Source organism: Tachysurus vachellii, chromosome 13 (assembly GCF_030014155.1).
Source record: "Tachysurus vachellii isolate PV-2020 chromosome 13, HZAU_Pvac_v1, whole genome shotgun sequence".
In the NCBI taxonomy this organism is placed as follows: Eukaryota; Metazoa; Chordata; class Actinopteri; order Siluriformes; family Bagridae; genus Tachysurus; species Tachysurus vachellii.
This window is the reverse complement of record NC_083472.1, coordinates 4783105-4800711: the sequence shown is the minus strand read 5'-3', so window position 1 is coordinate 4800711 and position 17607 is coordinate 4783105. Positions and strand designations below refer to the sequence as shown.

General features: G+C 39.3%; 1 protein-coding gene across 1 annotated transcript; it reads right to left on the bottom strand.

Moving 5' to 3' along the window:
• Positions 1-194: 194 nt before the first annotated feature.
• On the bottom strand, positions 195-14862 carry exoc3l1 (exocyst complex component 3-like 1). Its single transcript, XM_060885916.1, has 13 exons — positions 14646-14862; positions 13388-13566; positions 12614-12833; positions 8900-9318; positions 6953-7242; positions 6204-6321; positions 5975-6100; positions 4847-4947; positions 3780-3896; positions 3390-3660; positions 2433-2588; positions 1975-2108; positions 195-864 (listed from the first exon to the last, which is right to left on the bottom strand). The coding sequence occupies exons 1-13, from the start codon at positions 14683-14685 to the stop codon at positions 678-680; spliced, it is 2358 nt and encodes a 785-aa protein (XP_060741899.1). The 5' UTR covers positions 14686-14862; the 3' UTR covers positions 195-677.
• Between the last annotated feature and the right edge of the window lie 2745 nt (positions 14863-17607).

The following is a 17607-nucleotide window of genomic DNA, read 5'->3' as shown; positions in this document are numbered from 1 at the left end:
GCGGTTATCAGTTAGAATATCTGTAACTATGCATATCAGTCTTTCGTCTAAATGTAATGTCTCTGCCAAAAAAGTTGTATTTCATTGCAATATAGCAATAATTCCACACTGTGTAATATGATATGATAATAATGGCGTTTAGACGATGCGTTTTTTCAGAGCACCAGCTCGGTATTGACCAACTCTACTTAACATCATGTATAATGTAGAAAGACTTTATTGTACACATTAAGCCATGATATACACATTTTTTGTAGACCACAATATAACAACAATTTCATCACGGCACAGTGTATCATTGTTAATCCTCAAGTTTACACTGTTAAAATAACCCACAGCACTTCGTTTTTGGCTTCTTGACCTCCTGTTCTGGTATTACATGTGATATATTAAATTTCAGAAATATTGTATATTTCTCCAAGTCTCCAAATATCCATGTACTGTATAAATTCAGAGACTTTTTATACTTAAATAACACCAAGGAGATTAGTCAAAGGTTGACTTGGCTCTAAACTAGCATAGAACACTAAGTTTATGCAAACTAAACTAAAACTAAACTAATAAGCTTCCAGCAGTCAGAGGTCTGTGAGGAAAGGAAGTTACTAAATTTTGTTGATTCCTGTTTGCTCCGGCTCGGCAGGATGGTGCGTCTCTGGCTATTCCATTGAGAGCTCTCATCAAGCACACTTGGCTGTAGGTAAGCAGAAAGGCATGCTGGAAGGAGGCACGAGGATGTCTGGGAAGATTGGGCGGTATCCCGGCGGCAGCGGCGGCGAGCTCTGTTCTAGTAAACAGAGCACTGTCCCTCTCACGTCACGGGGAACGTCCCCACGTACATCCAACAGAACTGAGACATGTTCCTCACTTTAAACACAGAAACATTTGAAGGTTGTTAAACTTGAAAAAAAAAATTAAACTGTGTGTTTGCTCTTAGACCAAATATGGGTGGATTTTCCTAGATTTGTAACGTTCAACAATATTTTTTCTAGTACTAAAATTTGTAGTACAATTTTGTTTCACAAAAGAGATTTCAAAGAAGAGTTTGCAGGATTCTCAAATCTTCTCTCAAAGAAGATTCCAGTGATTCCATCTATATTTAATCAAAAGGGAAACCATGACAGAGGAGCCAAAAGGAGTTGAACTGAAACACAACATCTAGTTAGAGTAGGAAATTCTTCTCCTCACCCAACAGAGATTTTGTATGAAAGCTTAGAAGAAAAATAAAGTCATAAGTAGATATTCTCTGCATGAGTTTAGACAAAAGACAACGCTCCAACAACTAAAATGATTCAACAACATTCTAGAACAGTGGTCTTCACTTTTTTTTCATGTGAGCCACACTGATAGGACAAAGTCAATAGGAGAGCCACTTTCACCGCAAAATTATGCCAAGTTATTCAGGCTTAAATAGCTTATCTGCTTAAATACAATGTACAATATTGCAATACAATAATTACTCGAGTTGCGGATGATGCATGCTCCACATCAGTTACCTCTTTTGTCACTGTCACATTGCTTTGTTGCTGTTCATTTTGTGCGCGGGATTGTTTGATAAGAAATCGATCCATTTTTTAGTCCGTGTGTGTACAGTAAACACAAGTTGTTAACTAGCATGAAACACAAACTAGCTTCTGGCAGGCCGCCAAAAACTGGCTATTGTGCAGAACGCAGTGAGTCAGTGACAAGTCAAATAATATATATAAATATACATATTATTTGTAATAGAGCACATTCGTTTTTCTATGCTTCCCTGATTGTTTTTAATGTTATTTAAACGAAAAATTAATTTTAACCACATGATCATATCATCGTATTATTTACTGCCATGCGAGCCGCATATTAAAGCTTGGCGAGCCGCAGGAGGCTCGCGAGCCGTGCAATGAGTAACTGTACAAGAAACTTAAAAAGGATGCGGAAATGGAATATTCATAAAATGTTAACCTATAATTGCTAGCAATGAATAACCTAGCATACCTGATGTCAGGGTACTTGGATATCAGTCCGGAAACCTCGAGTGTTAGCATGCCAGGGTCTTTTAGCTTGATTAAATCAGCCAGCACAGGGATCAGAGCTGTGGGATTCACCTTGCTGACAGTCCCATCAACTTCCTAAAAATAAACATGTCTTCAAATAGATTGTATATTCTAACATTTTTATATTATAAATGCTAACATGGCTAATAATGTAATTAAATCAAATAATATTGTGCTTTCACCCAGTATAAACTGCCATTACTGTTGAATAACTGTCTCGGTTAGACATGAGGTGCAAAATTTCATTTTTAGTCAAATTATCTAATCAATTAACCACAAAAATAATGATTTTAGATGCAAAAAACCTCATGGACGTGATATGAACTGCACACTACTCTTTGACGTAGATGGTGATGAGACATTTTTTTTGTTTTCTGTAGATTTTTCAGTCATTCTCACCATGCTCTGGAAGTGTTCCCTCAGCTGCTGAGCATCCTGGACCATCTGCTGCGCTAACAGCTGCCTCTCCTCATCGTTCCGGCAGATCAGCTTCTTCTGCATCAGCGCTCGTACGTACTCCACCACCGTCAGCCACTGGCACTCCTCCTGCAGTCGCTGTACAGCAGACACACACACACACACACACACACACACACACACACACCAATGTGTTATAGGAAGCTGTAGTATTAATCTCACCCTAAAGAGCTTTTCATACAAACCACCCGGGCTAGCATCATTCTAAACCCTGCTTTTTATCCCAGGTAGAGGAACGTTTCACACTTGTAATTTAGAAGCAGGGATAACACAGCTTTTGCAGTACTAACTTCACATTGCGGTGGGATGTTGTAGCTTAGTGGTTAAGGTGTTGGACTACCAACTAGAAGGTTGTGAGTTTGAATCCTAGGTCCACCGATCTGCCACTGCTGGGCCCCTGAGTAAGGTCCTTAATCCTCAATTGCTTAGTTGTATAAAATGAGAATATGAGACGCTCTGAATGGCAGAAATGTATCACATTTCATATCGCGTTTCATATTACATGCTGTGTACAGTCACTGAAACCCTATGTGCTGTCAAAACAGTAGTTACAATGTTTGCTGTCTTTTTTGTCTTTTCTCTACTTTTGGGTTAAAACAGCCAAGTTGGATTTAGGTGGCGACATTTTTTCTCACTGATGTGAAAGCATTAGCTTTTTATTTAAAGCTTGCTGCATTTATCCAATGATGGTTGTTGACACCAGCAAAAAAAACAACACCACAATTTTGGCCATACTATTGGCTGTTTGTCAGAATTCAGACCCAGCCCCATCTGATGGGTTTTCCCAGACCACCACAAATATTATCTAACTGATACTGATATACTGATACCGACTGCTTATATTTTGTTTGATGGTTGTAACTCAGAGTAAACACCAACCTCTCTGCAAGGTGAGCGCACCCTGCCGTACAGTTCACAGTGGCGCTCCAGAACGCCACACACCTTAGAGACAACGTCTCCCTGGACCAGCCAGGAACGTGACAGGAGCCCCTGCAAGTGAGGTTGAAGATCCAGGAGCAGCTGGTCCATCATGAGGCGACACGCTTTCCTTACGGCCCGGTCCAGAGCAGCCAGCGGCCCGGGTGGAATCCGGGAGAACCGCACCGATTGACGAGATGTAACCTGCTGATGAAGGGTCTCTGTGGACATCCTGAAGTGACATTTAAAGTGTGTAGTGAGAACTGAATCCATGCAGAACCCCGTTACCTGGGCACAGCATAAAGCGTGTTATTTCAGCAGCACAAACACAGACATACTGTGGGATCTCACTTGAGGATGATGCAGTTGCTTATGCAGGCCAGGAGGTAATGGAGGTAGAATTTCGTGTTGTTTGCCGTTGGATCCTTTTGATGCTCTTTGCCATGTTCTATGATAGCGTCTCGAAATCTGAGTGGGATTTACATGGACAGTAAAACAGCCAGGGATTAGTCTGATATTTACATGAAAAAAAAAGATTTACATGAAAGAGGAGAGACCAATAAACACTCTCAGAAATGAAGATACCAAGCTCAAATTAAATAACATTACAAATAAATTCACAAGACCTGAAGGAACACTGATGTACACTTAAGCGATACTCTACATGCACCTACATGCAAAGATACATACAGAAGTCACTGAAGATTTAATTCACTCACTCTCACTCACTCATTCTCTACCGCTTATCCGCACAACCTCGGGTCACGGGGAGCCTGTGCCTATCTCAGGCATCATCGGGCATCAAGGCAGGATACACCCTGGACGGAGTGCCAACCCATCACAGGGCACACACACACACACTCTCAATCACTCACGCAATCACACACTACGGACAATTTTCCAGAGATGCGAATCAACCTACCATGCATGTCTTTGGACCAGGGGAGGAAACCGGAGTACCCGGAGGAAACCCTCGAGGCACGGGGAGAACATGCAAACTCCACACACACAAGGCGGAGGCGGGAATCGAACCCCCAACCCTGGAGGTGTGAGGCAAACATGCTAACCACTAAGCCACCGTGCCCCCTAATTCGCTTCAATTCAATTCAATTTTATTTGTATAGCACTTTTAACAATGGGCATAGTCTCAAAGCAGCTTTACAGAATATAAGAATCATATAACAAAAAGTTAATATTATACAAAGATTAACGTTATACAAAAGTTCAAGATTAATATTATACTGATTATAAATTGTTATACATATTAAATACCAGAGAGTGTTATTATGAATAATATATTTTCTACTGCCATGTACAGATATACCCTTGATGGTACTACAACAACAAAAACAGGTACAGTTTTGTACCATAATTACTCAGTTTGACTCTATATTGTTGTCTATAATTAAAGAACAAACCTGGTTAGGAGGATCTCCATTTCATACAGCCCCATCTGGATTGTCTGGTCCCGCAGACTTTCACTGATCATCAGAGCCACACGTGCATTCTCCTCTAACATCTAACCGGCCAGAGACAAAAATTTGAATGATTTTATTTCATCAATAATGACAACTTAAAAACAGTTCATACATATAGTTACATTATCTTTTGGGAAACAGCCACGAAAAGCAAGACATTTTTTAGCACTTATGGTAGAGCAACAATAAAAATTGATTCCCTCACTATCCTTTCTTTTAGAAAGTACAAAAATCTTAATACAACAATCACTACAAGAATCCAAAAGCCCTTTCCAGTGGTTACAGCTTAAGCTTTAACAGTTACAAAGCGCTGACACTGGAGACTCTTCATAAATTAAAACAAATTAAAATAGAACAAAACTAAACTGATGTCAACTCATATCATGGTCTGTTTTTATTTGTAATGTTATGCATACAACAATGTAAATGTATTAAATTTCTTATACTATATTATATTTTTATACTTTTATATTTCCTACTTTTATTTTTACTTATTTATTTACTTAAAAATTTTTTTCTAGATTTTTCCCTTTTCTTACATGTACAGTTAAATGTAATTTTTATTCTAATACTATTTTATTTTTATTTTATATAATCTCTATTTTTTTCTATTTTGATTTTTTTTCTTGCATTTTCTGTATTATATTTTATATAATCTAATTTTACTTTCATTTTAATTCTATTTTTATTACATGGACAGCCAAAAAAAGCAAAAAAAAAAAAAAAAAAAAATGCAAAAATTGGTATGATCGTGTATGCAACAAAAAATATTTGAAACGTTGTTACTATGGAAACTAAAAATATATTAGAACCAACACATTGATATAATGCTGTGATTTGAACTTACAGCCAGGACAATTGTTAGAGCTGCTGTTATAGAAAATTAATCATCCCCTTCTGACCAATCAGATTTGAGAAGTCTACAAAAATGTGGTATGAATTGAAGATGCTGTACATGCACGTTAGGAATATATTCCTCCAGATTTCATGAGTTCAGGATGCCAGTTCAGCTGATTACTTTTAATATTCATGGTCAGTATATGTGTTTAAATGAAGCTCCGCACTAACCTGAGTGATGATAGTCGGAAGGCTGGTGTGGTAACAGCCCTCGTGGTCAATATCAGGCTCCTGATCCCTCTGCCAGTCTGTACGTTCCACCTCCAGCGCCTTCTGCATCCATTCTGAAAGGCTTTTCTACAAGAAGATTCACAGACAGACATCAGCCACACAGCCCTGAATTCCTACAATGTTCTGCAATGACTTAGTATTTCCCATCCACGACAAATGGCAGTCTCACCCGAACACATTGAACATATTTGTTCTGCAGTTGTTCCAAACCGTCCTGAGATATCAGAGGACCCATCTCTACCAAGTCCAGATGTGCAGCAAGGGCAGGGTCACCCATCATTTCTGAGCTAAGGGAGAAAAACCTTTGAGAATTTTTGGCTGCAGCAGATATTTTGTCAATAAGTAAAAAAAAGTTATATTAACACAATAATTTATCTAAAAAATGAGACTTTTCTCCAAAGTAAAATGTTTTGATCTTGAATCTTTGTATAATGTTAAACTTTTTGTACTTTTTTTTCAAATAAATTTGAATTAAATTAAATAGAATAGAATTGAATTGAAAATGTAAGGTAAAATAAATTTTTCTCTATAACACAGTGCTATTGATTTCTCGAATCTGATTGGTCAGAAGCTTCTGATTATTATTCTATAAAAGCTGGTTTATATTAATGGGCTCATTAATAATATATTAATATAATACTGTTTTTTTTTTTTATTCAGCAATTTATACAGGGAAATGTGCAAATTTTGATATTGTGATTTTTTTCTAAGGACACAGTTATGTAACATTTATGGAAATAGTCTCCAGTGTCAGTGCTCACAAAGCTGTATCTTTATATAATTATGACATCTCTAGTTCACTGAAAATATGATTTTGCATATAAAAAAAACAAATAACTTAAAATTATAGTCCCTGTGCTGTCCAAATCAGGATAGACACAGATCCAGACCTAGAACCTGATCCAGACCCAGCCTTACCTGCTGTAGATATGAAGAACCCAGTTAAGAACAGCGAAGATCTCACCACTTTGCAGGTCCCAGCCAATGAGTTGGCCTAAATGGACCTGCAGGCAGCGATGGCATGCACGTAGATACGCTTTGGTGAGGCTGTAATGTGGAGGAACACATTGCTCCAGCAGGTTGCGCACTGTAGCCAAGTCTCCCATGATGCTGTGCTGTAGGGCTGAAAGGTGTCCAGCAAGTCCGGGGCCTCGAGTGTGTAAATAGGATGCGCTGCGGAAACGAGCGGCAACGGCCTCCTCCAACACCTGAGGAACACACGAGAAAATAATATCTTATCTAAAATGTAATATTTGTTATTATAATATTATTAGAAATCTAATCTATTATTATTCAACCTGTTTAAAAGCATGTTTACATCCTTTTACTCACATCAAGCTTTAAATCTTTTATCTAGAAATAAATGCTATAATTAGAATTACCAGCTAATAGAACAATTGATTTTAAGCTTTTAATTACTAGAAAATATCTTCTTAATATACATATTTGTTTTATTTGGTTTATTGTGATCACATATTTGGTTTATTGTGATCACTTTGTGATTTCGTTCTTCTTAACAAACCTAGCTGTTTATTGAAATCTTCCTGAATTACCTTTCAATCATAAATAGCTTTATAGATCTTCCAGACGACTCCATTATGAGTTTAAATCCAACAAAGTCTAGAGAGCCACCGTTCTGTCCTTCAGCATGGCCCTTTATCCACAGCTTCTTATCTAGGTGTTGCTTTAAGGCCTTTAAGCACTTTATCTAAAGTTAGTTTTTTTTACTTAACCACATTAAAATGATAAACTACAACAAATTTATCAGGTACTCTATCGATATCACCATTCTGCTTACTGGCATGTTAGTGTTTATCTCTGGGACTGTGCCAGATATGCCAATATTAACCAGAAGGAAAATAGTGGCTTATAATACCTACAACACAAAGTTATTTTGAGTAAATTAATGATTAAAACCCCAATAAATCCATTTTTTTACTTTATCCTTCAAACTACTGCTAATCTAAAGGTAACCTTAAGCTAAACTACTGCTGACTTAAAGCTAACCTTCATCTAAACTACTGGTAACTTAAAGCTAACCTAGAGCTAAAATGTTGCTAACCTACAGGTAACCTTCAGCTAAACTACTGGTAATTTAAAGCTAACTGATAGCAAAATTACTGCTAACCTGTAGCAACCATACAGCTAAACTACTGCTAACCTACAGCTAACAAACAAAGAAAGGACTATCTATCTATCTATCTATCTATCTATCTATCTATCTATCTATCAATCAATCAATCAATCAATCAATCAATCAATCAATCTATCTATCTATCTATCTATCTATCTATCTATCTATCTATCTATCTATCTATCTATCTATCTATCAGATTATTTAAGCTGCATAAACAGCAGATGATCTTTGAGAATGAGGAACATAAAGGTTTGTGGACATTCTGATGAAAAAGAGAGAAATAAAGGCCACTATACTCCTTTCCACAGTGAGTCATGCAAAACACTGGCCAACGATTTGCTGACTTTTTGTTGAGGCTCGATTTGAAGCCCCATTAGAGGAGAAGAGGATAATAATAATAAACTCATTTGTTTCCCTTGTGTCCAAATGCACAAGCAACTAGCAAACTAGCTTGCCATATATCATTAAATAATTTTATGTTTATTCAATTATGCTTCCAGGCAACCAAAACACTGAACTGCTGCACTACTGTAGATAATAGACTCTTTATTTGTCCATCTTTATACACAGAATGAACTGAGAACCAAAAATGTGTGGTAATATTGACAAAGACCATATCTTATTATTGATTAATTTTTGAATTCCCATTACAATTTAATTAGGAAAATGGTCTTTACTGCTTTCTTGCACTTATTAATAATTTCATCATTATTTATTGTACATCATACCTTAAAGAAGCGTTCTCTCCAGCAGCGCGGTCTTCCTGGAGGCATGGGCCTGCCATACCTCTCACCTGACGCACACTGTCGCTCCTCTAGGAAATACTGATCAAGCGCTTCTTCTCGCTCCACGATGCGTACTGCTGAAACAAACGGTGTGGGGTTCTGCAGGGAGAGAGTCAGTCCGCTACCCACCACCGCCCACAGCTCTTTCGCCAGGGCCTCCACCAGCCGCCCTACTCCTGAAAAATAGCTGTGCACCAGTGCATCATCTTCGGGGTTCAACAAGGTTCGGGATGAGCCTCTGAGTCCATGTAGCTGAAGGAGAACCTCATCCTGCCAGTGTTCCAGCTCCATAAGCCGAGAGTGGGCTTCCAGTAAACGGCGTGACTCCACAAGCCGCTCTGTTTCCATCACCATGCTCTTCACTGGTTTAATCAAAACAAATAAAGAAGCACAGTGAGATAGATATTATTAAAAACATGGTGGACGTGTCACTTATACATCTCATGCAAAACTGTCTGCAAGAGATCAGTTCCCAGAATTGAGTCACCGTTAAGCCCATGAGCAATACCCTTAAGGATCATCAGCTCAGCTCTATACTTGGATTCTGCCTCTAAGTAAGTCACTTTGAATAAAAATTCATGCCGATGGAATAAATCTAGCAATTTGCTAAAGTACAAGCAACAAACATACTTTCATGGATCATCCCCAATTTAAACACAAATGTGCTCTTAGTAGGAGACACATTATTATTATTCATTCATTCATTCATTCATCTTCTACCGCTTATCCGAACTACCTCGGGTCACGGGGAGCCTGTGCCTATCTCAGGCATCATTAGGCATCAAGGCAGGATACACCCTGGACAGAATACCAACCCATCGCAGGGCACACACACACACACACACACACACACACACACACACACACACACACACACACACACACTCATTCACTCATTCACTCACACACTAGGGACAATTTTCCAGAGATGCCAATCAACCTACCATGCATGTCTTTGGACCGGGGGAGGAAACCGGAGTACCCGGAGGAAACCCCCGAGGCACGGGGAGAACATGCAAACTCCACACACACAAGGCGGAGGCGGGAATCGAACCCCAACCCTGGAGGTGTGAGGCGAACGTGCCAACCACTAAGCCACCGTGCCCCCTATTATTATTCATCCATTCATTTTCTACCGCTTATCCGAACTACCTCGGGTCACGGGGAGCCTGTGCCTATCTCAGGCGTCATCGGGCATCAAGGCAGGATACACCCTGGACGGAGTGCCAACCCATCGCAGGGCACACACACACACTCGTTCACTCACGCAATCACACACTAGGGACAATTTTTCCAGAGATGCCAATCAACCTACCATGCATGTCTTTGGACTGGGGGAGGAAACCGGAGTACCCGGAGGAAACCCCCGAGGCACGGGGAGAACATGCAAACTCCACACACACAAGGTGGAGGCGGGAATCGAACCCCAACGAACGTGTGAGGCGAACGTGCTAACCACTAAGCCACCGTGCCCCCATTATTATTATTATTATTATTATTATTATTATTATTATTATTATTATTATTATTTTCTTAAGCATTATTTCCCAGAAAGATTCAAATGGCAGCTAGCTGGGCTAGTTATGCTGCCTTGGTTTTCTTGCATTTTATCCCAGTAGTTTCAATGCCATTTGATGTCTCATTGATGGGAACTTACACTTTATGACTCCTTAAGGTTTTATATTTTATTTTACATTGCAAGCATATACATAGAGATGGTATAACAATTATAAATTTCCTTGGCTTCGTTTAACATAAGCACAGAAATCACTTCAGTAGAGGCAGATGTTTTTATAGAACATTAAAACGCAGTCAATTGCTTTACACTTCTGGCTGTGCTCAATGGAGTGACTGATATTCTGATATTCAGGAAAATGAACAACCAGTTTTACGACATGCATATTGCTAATTTCCAGCAGGCACCACAGCTAAAATTCTCTCAGTGGTTCCCTGAGTAGCACTAAAATGGGAAATTAGCAAGAAGGCCATTGGCAGTAAACAGAAATAAGATGCTGGGTAATGTAGACTAATATCTGAAGCTACTGTTACTCCACATAATGACAACATGAATGGTAGATGAGGTCATGTGCTGGTTCCATAGTGTAAATGTTAGCATGTAGAAATCCAAAGCTCTGTCAGTTAAAGTAATATTAAATATATATTACTTTATCTATATACTGTAAGTGATATCTCTTAGATGTTAAAATTTACAGATCCCAATTCTAACACTGTTATTTAGGGCATTTAGAGTTATGTAGGATAACTTCATATATTAGCAACTACTATGACCGTTAGCACTGTTCCCACCTTTGACTACTGGTGCACACTCTGAAAAGATGGGAAATTCACATTTGACGCCAGGAAGTAAACCTGTTTGTCCATTCACATGTTTTTATTTTTGATACCTTTATAAACAATTCAACTTGTCAGTTTGCTAATCGGACCGGAGCAGTTAAATAAAATAAGAAATCCAGTAAGTGTCTGGAGTCCAGTAGCTAGTATCTGCTCTAATACAGTCATTTAAATGCTGCTGCTGTTGTTGTTGTTGTTGATATCCTTCAGCATTCATTCCGTATATTTGGTTTTGGCACAGGTCTTACGCTGGATACCCTTCCTGACACAATGGGACTGGGGACTGGCACTGAGAGTTAACCCCTTCAGTGACTTTGGTGAAGTTGGTTCCAAACTTGGACCATGGCAGAGAGTGTGTCACTTAAATAATTGACCTAAATTCATGCGCTTGCATGATTCAGTACAAAAGGTCTGTACCGAACTACAGACATATATTGTTCCTGGATATTTAATAACTCTCAGTACTGTTCGAAAGTTTGAGATCCCTTGTTTTTCTGGTTAGAAGAATTTTGCGTTGTTATTTGAAGGGAGTAGTTCACAGCATGATAATATACACTACCATTTAAAAGTATGGGATCACTTGGGCATTTCTGTTTGCTCAAGCAAAAACCCCGTTTGTCTTTTCACTTACAAACATTAAATCAATCAGATAAATTTTAAAGAAAGATCTACATTGTCGCAAAGAGGCCCATTATCAGCAACCATCAGTCCTCTGTTTTAATCTCATGTTATGTTTGCTAATCCAAGATTTAGAAGGCTAAATGATTTCTAGAAATACATTTTAAAAGCATGCTACGTAGCATAACTGATAACTGCTGTACTTAATAAAGAAGAAAAGTGGCCTTCCTGCGTTCGTTTAGTATCTGGAGCATCAGGAGGTGTGGGTTTGTTTACACTCTCAACATGGCCGGAAAAAAAGAACTTTCTTTCTTTTTATGGTAAGAACTTGTGTTACCATTCTGTAAAATACTCCATTGATTCCCTATATATTTCTATATAGTTAATTGCAAAATGATTCTAACCAGAAACTAGGAAATGTCCAAGTGATCCCAAACTTTTGACCGGTAGTGTACATGGGACCACATCTGGACTACAGTACTGTAGATGATCTGTCCAAATTTAAGGTTGAAACTCTAAGTTTACTAAATTTATTTATACCCTAGAACTTGCAACTAGAAAACCTGGTTTTACAGCTCTATGTTTGAAATTTATCCTATCACGATTAACCTTGTTTAAACATATCTTCCCAATAAATACATGCATATGAGGTAATGTAAAATAATGTCAGAGTAAAGCCAAACTAACCTGAATGGAGGCGTGGCAGGTTCGTAACAGCAGCCAGCAGTTGAGAGTGATTGATAGACGTTTCTCTCAATGTGTCCAGGGCATTGATGCTCTCTGCGTTCTTACTGGATTCGAGTCTGACCAGGTTCATGGCATGGGATACTTCTCTCAGCTCAGCACGAGCCTCTCTGAGTTGTCCCAGCCCCCAGTCTACACCTTCTAGATAGGACTGGACCACTGACTGCAAGACAACCACAGCACATCATCAGGAAGATGAAGAATGATTGTTGTGCTACATCTTTGTATATGCAATAGGGTCCAGCAACCAAGGACTAATTTAGTCACAATTTTGTTTAAGCTCTAAAACTATATATTTATATAGGCTGAAAGAAAGAGTTTTTCAGTATCTGTTAAATGATTACAATACTGTAAGGTGCATGATGTGTGGATACCAGTCCCTCACAGGGAATACACACTTTACAGCTATGTATTTGTGAGACTGGAAGGAAGCCAAAGAACCTGAGACCCTGAAGGAAACACCATATATGTATAGAGGCAGAACATGCGAACCTCTACGTGAACACTAACTAGAACTCTGGATAGAAACTGTAGCTGTAAGTGATCTAACAATGCTAGCTGCTCCACCACTTTACAAGTATCTTAAAGAACTGATGAATTTTTTTTGATGGACTCAGAACTTAGACCCTGCTGCATTCTTTAATCTAGAACAAGCAAAAAATGTTTTAAAAAACACTTAACGTTGATGCGAATAAAAGTTGTAAAGGTGAACTGTACCTTTAACCTTGAGTTTATGGATGCTGTTCTTTGACTCTCTCTCTTCCTGTAGTGTGCGAGCCTCTCGAGGTGTTCTGGACGGCAGAACACACCCGAAGCCCATTTGAGAGCTGCGCCCCGTGCCAAGCACTCTGCCCGCTCCAGTTCCGGCCAAACCTCCTCACCTGCTGCCGGGAAATCTAGCATTCCAAAGTGGAAAGATTTATTCAGCTTATTTACTTGAGATACTATAGTTTAAATCAGAAGTTTTTCAGATGGTGAGAGGGTTGTGGTTTTGTCTTTATGTCATCTTATGGGCAGTTCTTTGGGATGCTTTTTTTTTTTAACAGGAGCTCCCAGAGGAAACCCCTTTAGCTTGTATAGAAAATGCAAATTCCAGAGATCAATGTAGATATATTTTTTCTATCCACATCAGATTATTTGCTGTTAAATTTAAGCACCACATCACCAAGCAGAGTTGTTTGAAAATACACAGTCAAATACGTATGAACGAAGCCAATTTCTTTTCAAGACTATAGATTCATGTAGATGATCAGTGTTCAACGAAATTTCAGGACTGTAAGTGTAGAGAGTTGCTTTATTTTATCCCTTGAGCTTTTCCATTTACAGTGCATAACATAACATAAAGCCAGTGGATCATAACAGACAGACAGCTACCTACTGTACGTACCTTTCGTTGTTTGTGTGTGTGTGTGCTGTTCAATAACCTTGGACAGGGATTGGAGAACAGATTTGTTTAAGAGACACTTTTTAGGCATCTATACTGAAATCTATACTGCAACGTTCCTCTCTTTTCCCAACCGGTGAAGCAAGATTTCACAAGGTTTGTTTTGCATTCCTTACATGTATCCCATGAACTGTGAATCTCATCTAGATGTGCAGCTGAGACACTGAGGTTTAGCGTGTACATTGCAAAAGAAGAACCTTGGCTAACTCTCACGAGTGTTTTAAATGAATAATCCCGGTCATCTTTCACTGTGGTCATGAGACAGATCATTTCAAACAGTGTCTCCAGCCCTACTGTTAACCGGATTATTGTTGCTGTCAGGAATGACTCAGCTTAGTCTTAACTCTTCTCTCTGCTCTTCTATTCTCACGATGCTGAAGCTTAATTGTGCTGTTAGGTAGTCAAACCTTTCCCTCTTGTCTACTTTCACTACTATTACTTTCGTCATGAGCTATACTAATTTTTTACAATTTCAAACTGTCAAACTGGATCACCAAACATATAAAAGTGCAGAAAAACATAGTACTGTACCTTCACGTTTATCACAGCCATTCTCGTTTCCTTGTGACATTTAGGTTCAGGTTTGTTGGAGTTCAGCTGTTGATTCCTCGGTTGTGAAGAAGGAGCCCTTCGCTGAGGGCTGGCAGAACACGCGGAGAAAGAAAACAGGGGGACGAGAAGAGAGGGTACATAGTCGCACTGCTGCCTTCCTCCAGCCTTCCTCTGTCCCTCTTCCAGACACATCCTCCACTCCATGGTCGACAGGAAGGGAGGGAGAGAGAGAGAGAGAGAGAGAGAGAGAGAGAGAGAGAGAGAGAGAGAGAGAAAGGGACAAAGGGAGGGGACTCGGTTTTAGTCGAAGGGATCCAGATGTAGACTTGTTAGGGTGGGGGTGTGCTTCATGTCCAACACTGACTCTATGCCCTCACGCCAGTCTTAATCAAATCTCCCAGGCAAAAACAGAGAGCCTCTGAAAAACCACCAGATTCACATGAGCTTACAGAGTGAGCAATATGTTAAGGCTTCAGGGAGGTCATTTTTAATTCATCTCAGATTGTAAACTATTCCAGAATTCTTTTCTATAATGAAGTGTTTATTTTATACCACAGAGCTGTTCAATTTGCACTTTTGATTAGTCAGATGTTAGTCAGGTGTTGATTCATTTGCTAAAACGCCAACTCATGGGTTTCATTTTGTACTGATATTGCAACACATTACTCAAGAACTTGGTCTTGGAAGTCTGTGACGAACTCAGAAATGACGTTGACCTGTTAGTTCCTCAGGCGCTCTTGGTTGCTTAATTCCACTCGAATATAAACCCTTATAAAAAGGGCGTTACATTTACATTATTTCCTGTCCAGTGTCACCCAAATGAGGATGAGCTTGACTCAGAATTGAAATCTGAACAGCTGTTCAGATCTCATTGTGCAACAATACACCTTTATTAGTATAGCTATTAAAATCCTAGCTTTATTTATTTATTTATTTTTGTATATATTATCTTAGTGTATATAAGCCTCTATTTTTGTATTCTTATTTTGGTGACTTGGAGCTGTGGTAACAAACCCAATATCCCCTTGGGGATTAATGAAGTATTGTGATTCCGATGAATGACTATGAACAAGCCTGTGGAAGGCAAATTCAAGAAACATCAACAGAAACGTGACAAAAAGACACGTAGGTAACATATGACAAGGAAATGTGCAGGGACTGATGCGTAATGTAGTTCATGCGCCGATTTAGGATAACCGTAAGAGAGAGATAACATAATTTTAACATAAAAAAACATTGTGAAGAAACAACTGATATTACCTGCTATGATGTAAATTATATCAGACATGTAAATATACCACAACGTTAAATGTAAAAATCATTAAAACTGATATATATAACTGATATATAATATATATATATATATATATATATATATATTATATATATGATATATAAATATAAATAAAAATTTTCACGGTGGCTTAGTGGTTAGCACGTTCGCCTCACACCTCCAGGGTCGGGGTTCGATTCCCGCCTCCGCCTTGTGTGTGTGGAGTTTGCATGTTCTCCCCGTGCCTCGGGGGTTTCCTCCGGGTACTCCGGTTTCCTCCCCTGGTCCAAAGACATGCATGGTAGGTTGATTGGCATCTCTGGAAAATTGTCCGTAGTGTGTGAGTGAATGAGAGTGTGTGTGTGCCCTGCGATGGGTTGGCACGCCGTCCAGGGTGTATCCTGCCTTGATGCCCGATGATGCCTGTGATAGGCACAGGCTCCCCGTGACCTGAGGTAGTTCGGATAAGTGGTAGAAAATGAGTGAGAGAGAGCGTGATTTTTCTCTTTTCTGGGTTATATATTTGAATTTTTACTTTGTATTTTTTCTTCACTACACTACAATATTTTCTATTTTGTCATTATACAACATTTTAAATGCCAATGTGTTTTGATTGATGTAAATAAATAATAAGAGGAGCACACATCGTGATGTCACCCTGAAGACAAAGCATTTAAAATTTCATCTCGGCTCCCAGCTGTTTGAGGGTGTAGTGTTATAGTCAAGTGAAGATCTAGAGCTTTTCAGAAAACGTGCAAAAGATGATCCACAGCTGCACGCTCTGGGTAAAACACAATCGTGATCTGAACACTGAGACCGCTTCAGGAGGCTGTTTATCCATGCGGCCTTTGACCTCGACCCCATGTCTATGTTTACTGCAAGTTTCCCAGAGAAGAGCGTAACACACACACACACACACACACACAAAATGCCTGGACGAGTGACCTAGATGCTGATGTCAGAGATTTGAGGACAAGTGTGTGTGATGGTCAAGAAGGTGAAACTGACATATTAATAAAGATCTGTTTAGTTTCAGCATGTATTAAATGTAATGCAGGGGGGCACGGTGGCTTAGTGGTTAGCACGTTCGCCTCACACCTCCAGGGTCGGGGTTCGATTCCCGCCTCCACCTTGTGTGTGTGGAGTTTGCATGTTCTCCCCGTGCCTCGGGGGTTTCCTCCGGGTACTCCGGTTTCCTCCCCCAGTCCAAAGACATGCATGGTAGGTTGATTGGCATCTCTGGAAAATTGTCCGTAGTGTGTGATTGCGTGAGTGAACGAGAGCGTGTGTGCCCTGCGATGGGTTAGCACTCCGTCCAAGGTGTATCCTGCCTTGACGCCCAATGACGCCTGAGATAGTTCGGATAAAGCGGTAGAAAATGAATGAATGAATGAATGAATAAATGTAATGCAGGTATGTTAGTACAAATTCTCCTCAAGTCAAGTCAAGTGAAGAAGCTTTTATTGTCATTTCAACAATATATAGCTGACGCAGTACGTAGTGAAATGAGACAACGTTTCTCCAGGACCGTGGTGCTACATAGAACAAATACAGAGCTACACAGAACAACACAGAGCTAAGGACTTAACTGTTAGTCCTAGCCACATATAGTGCACATGTGCAAATTGGTACAAACAGTGCAAGACAAAAGACGATACAAAACATTAC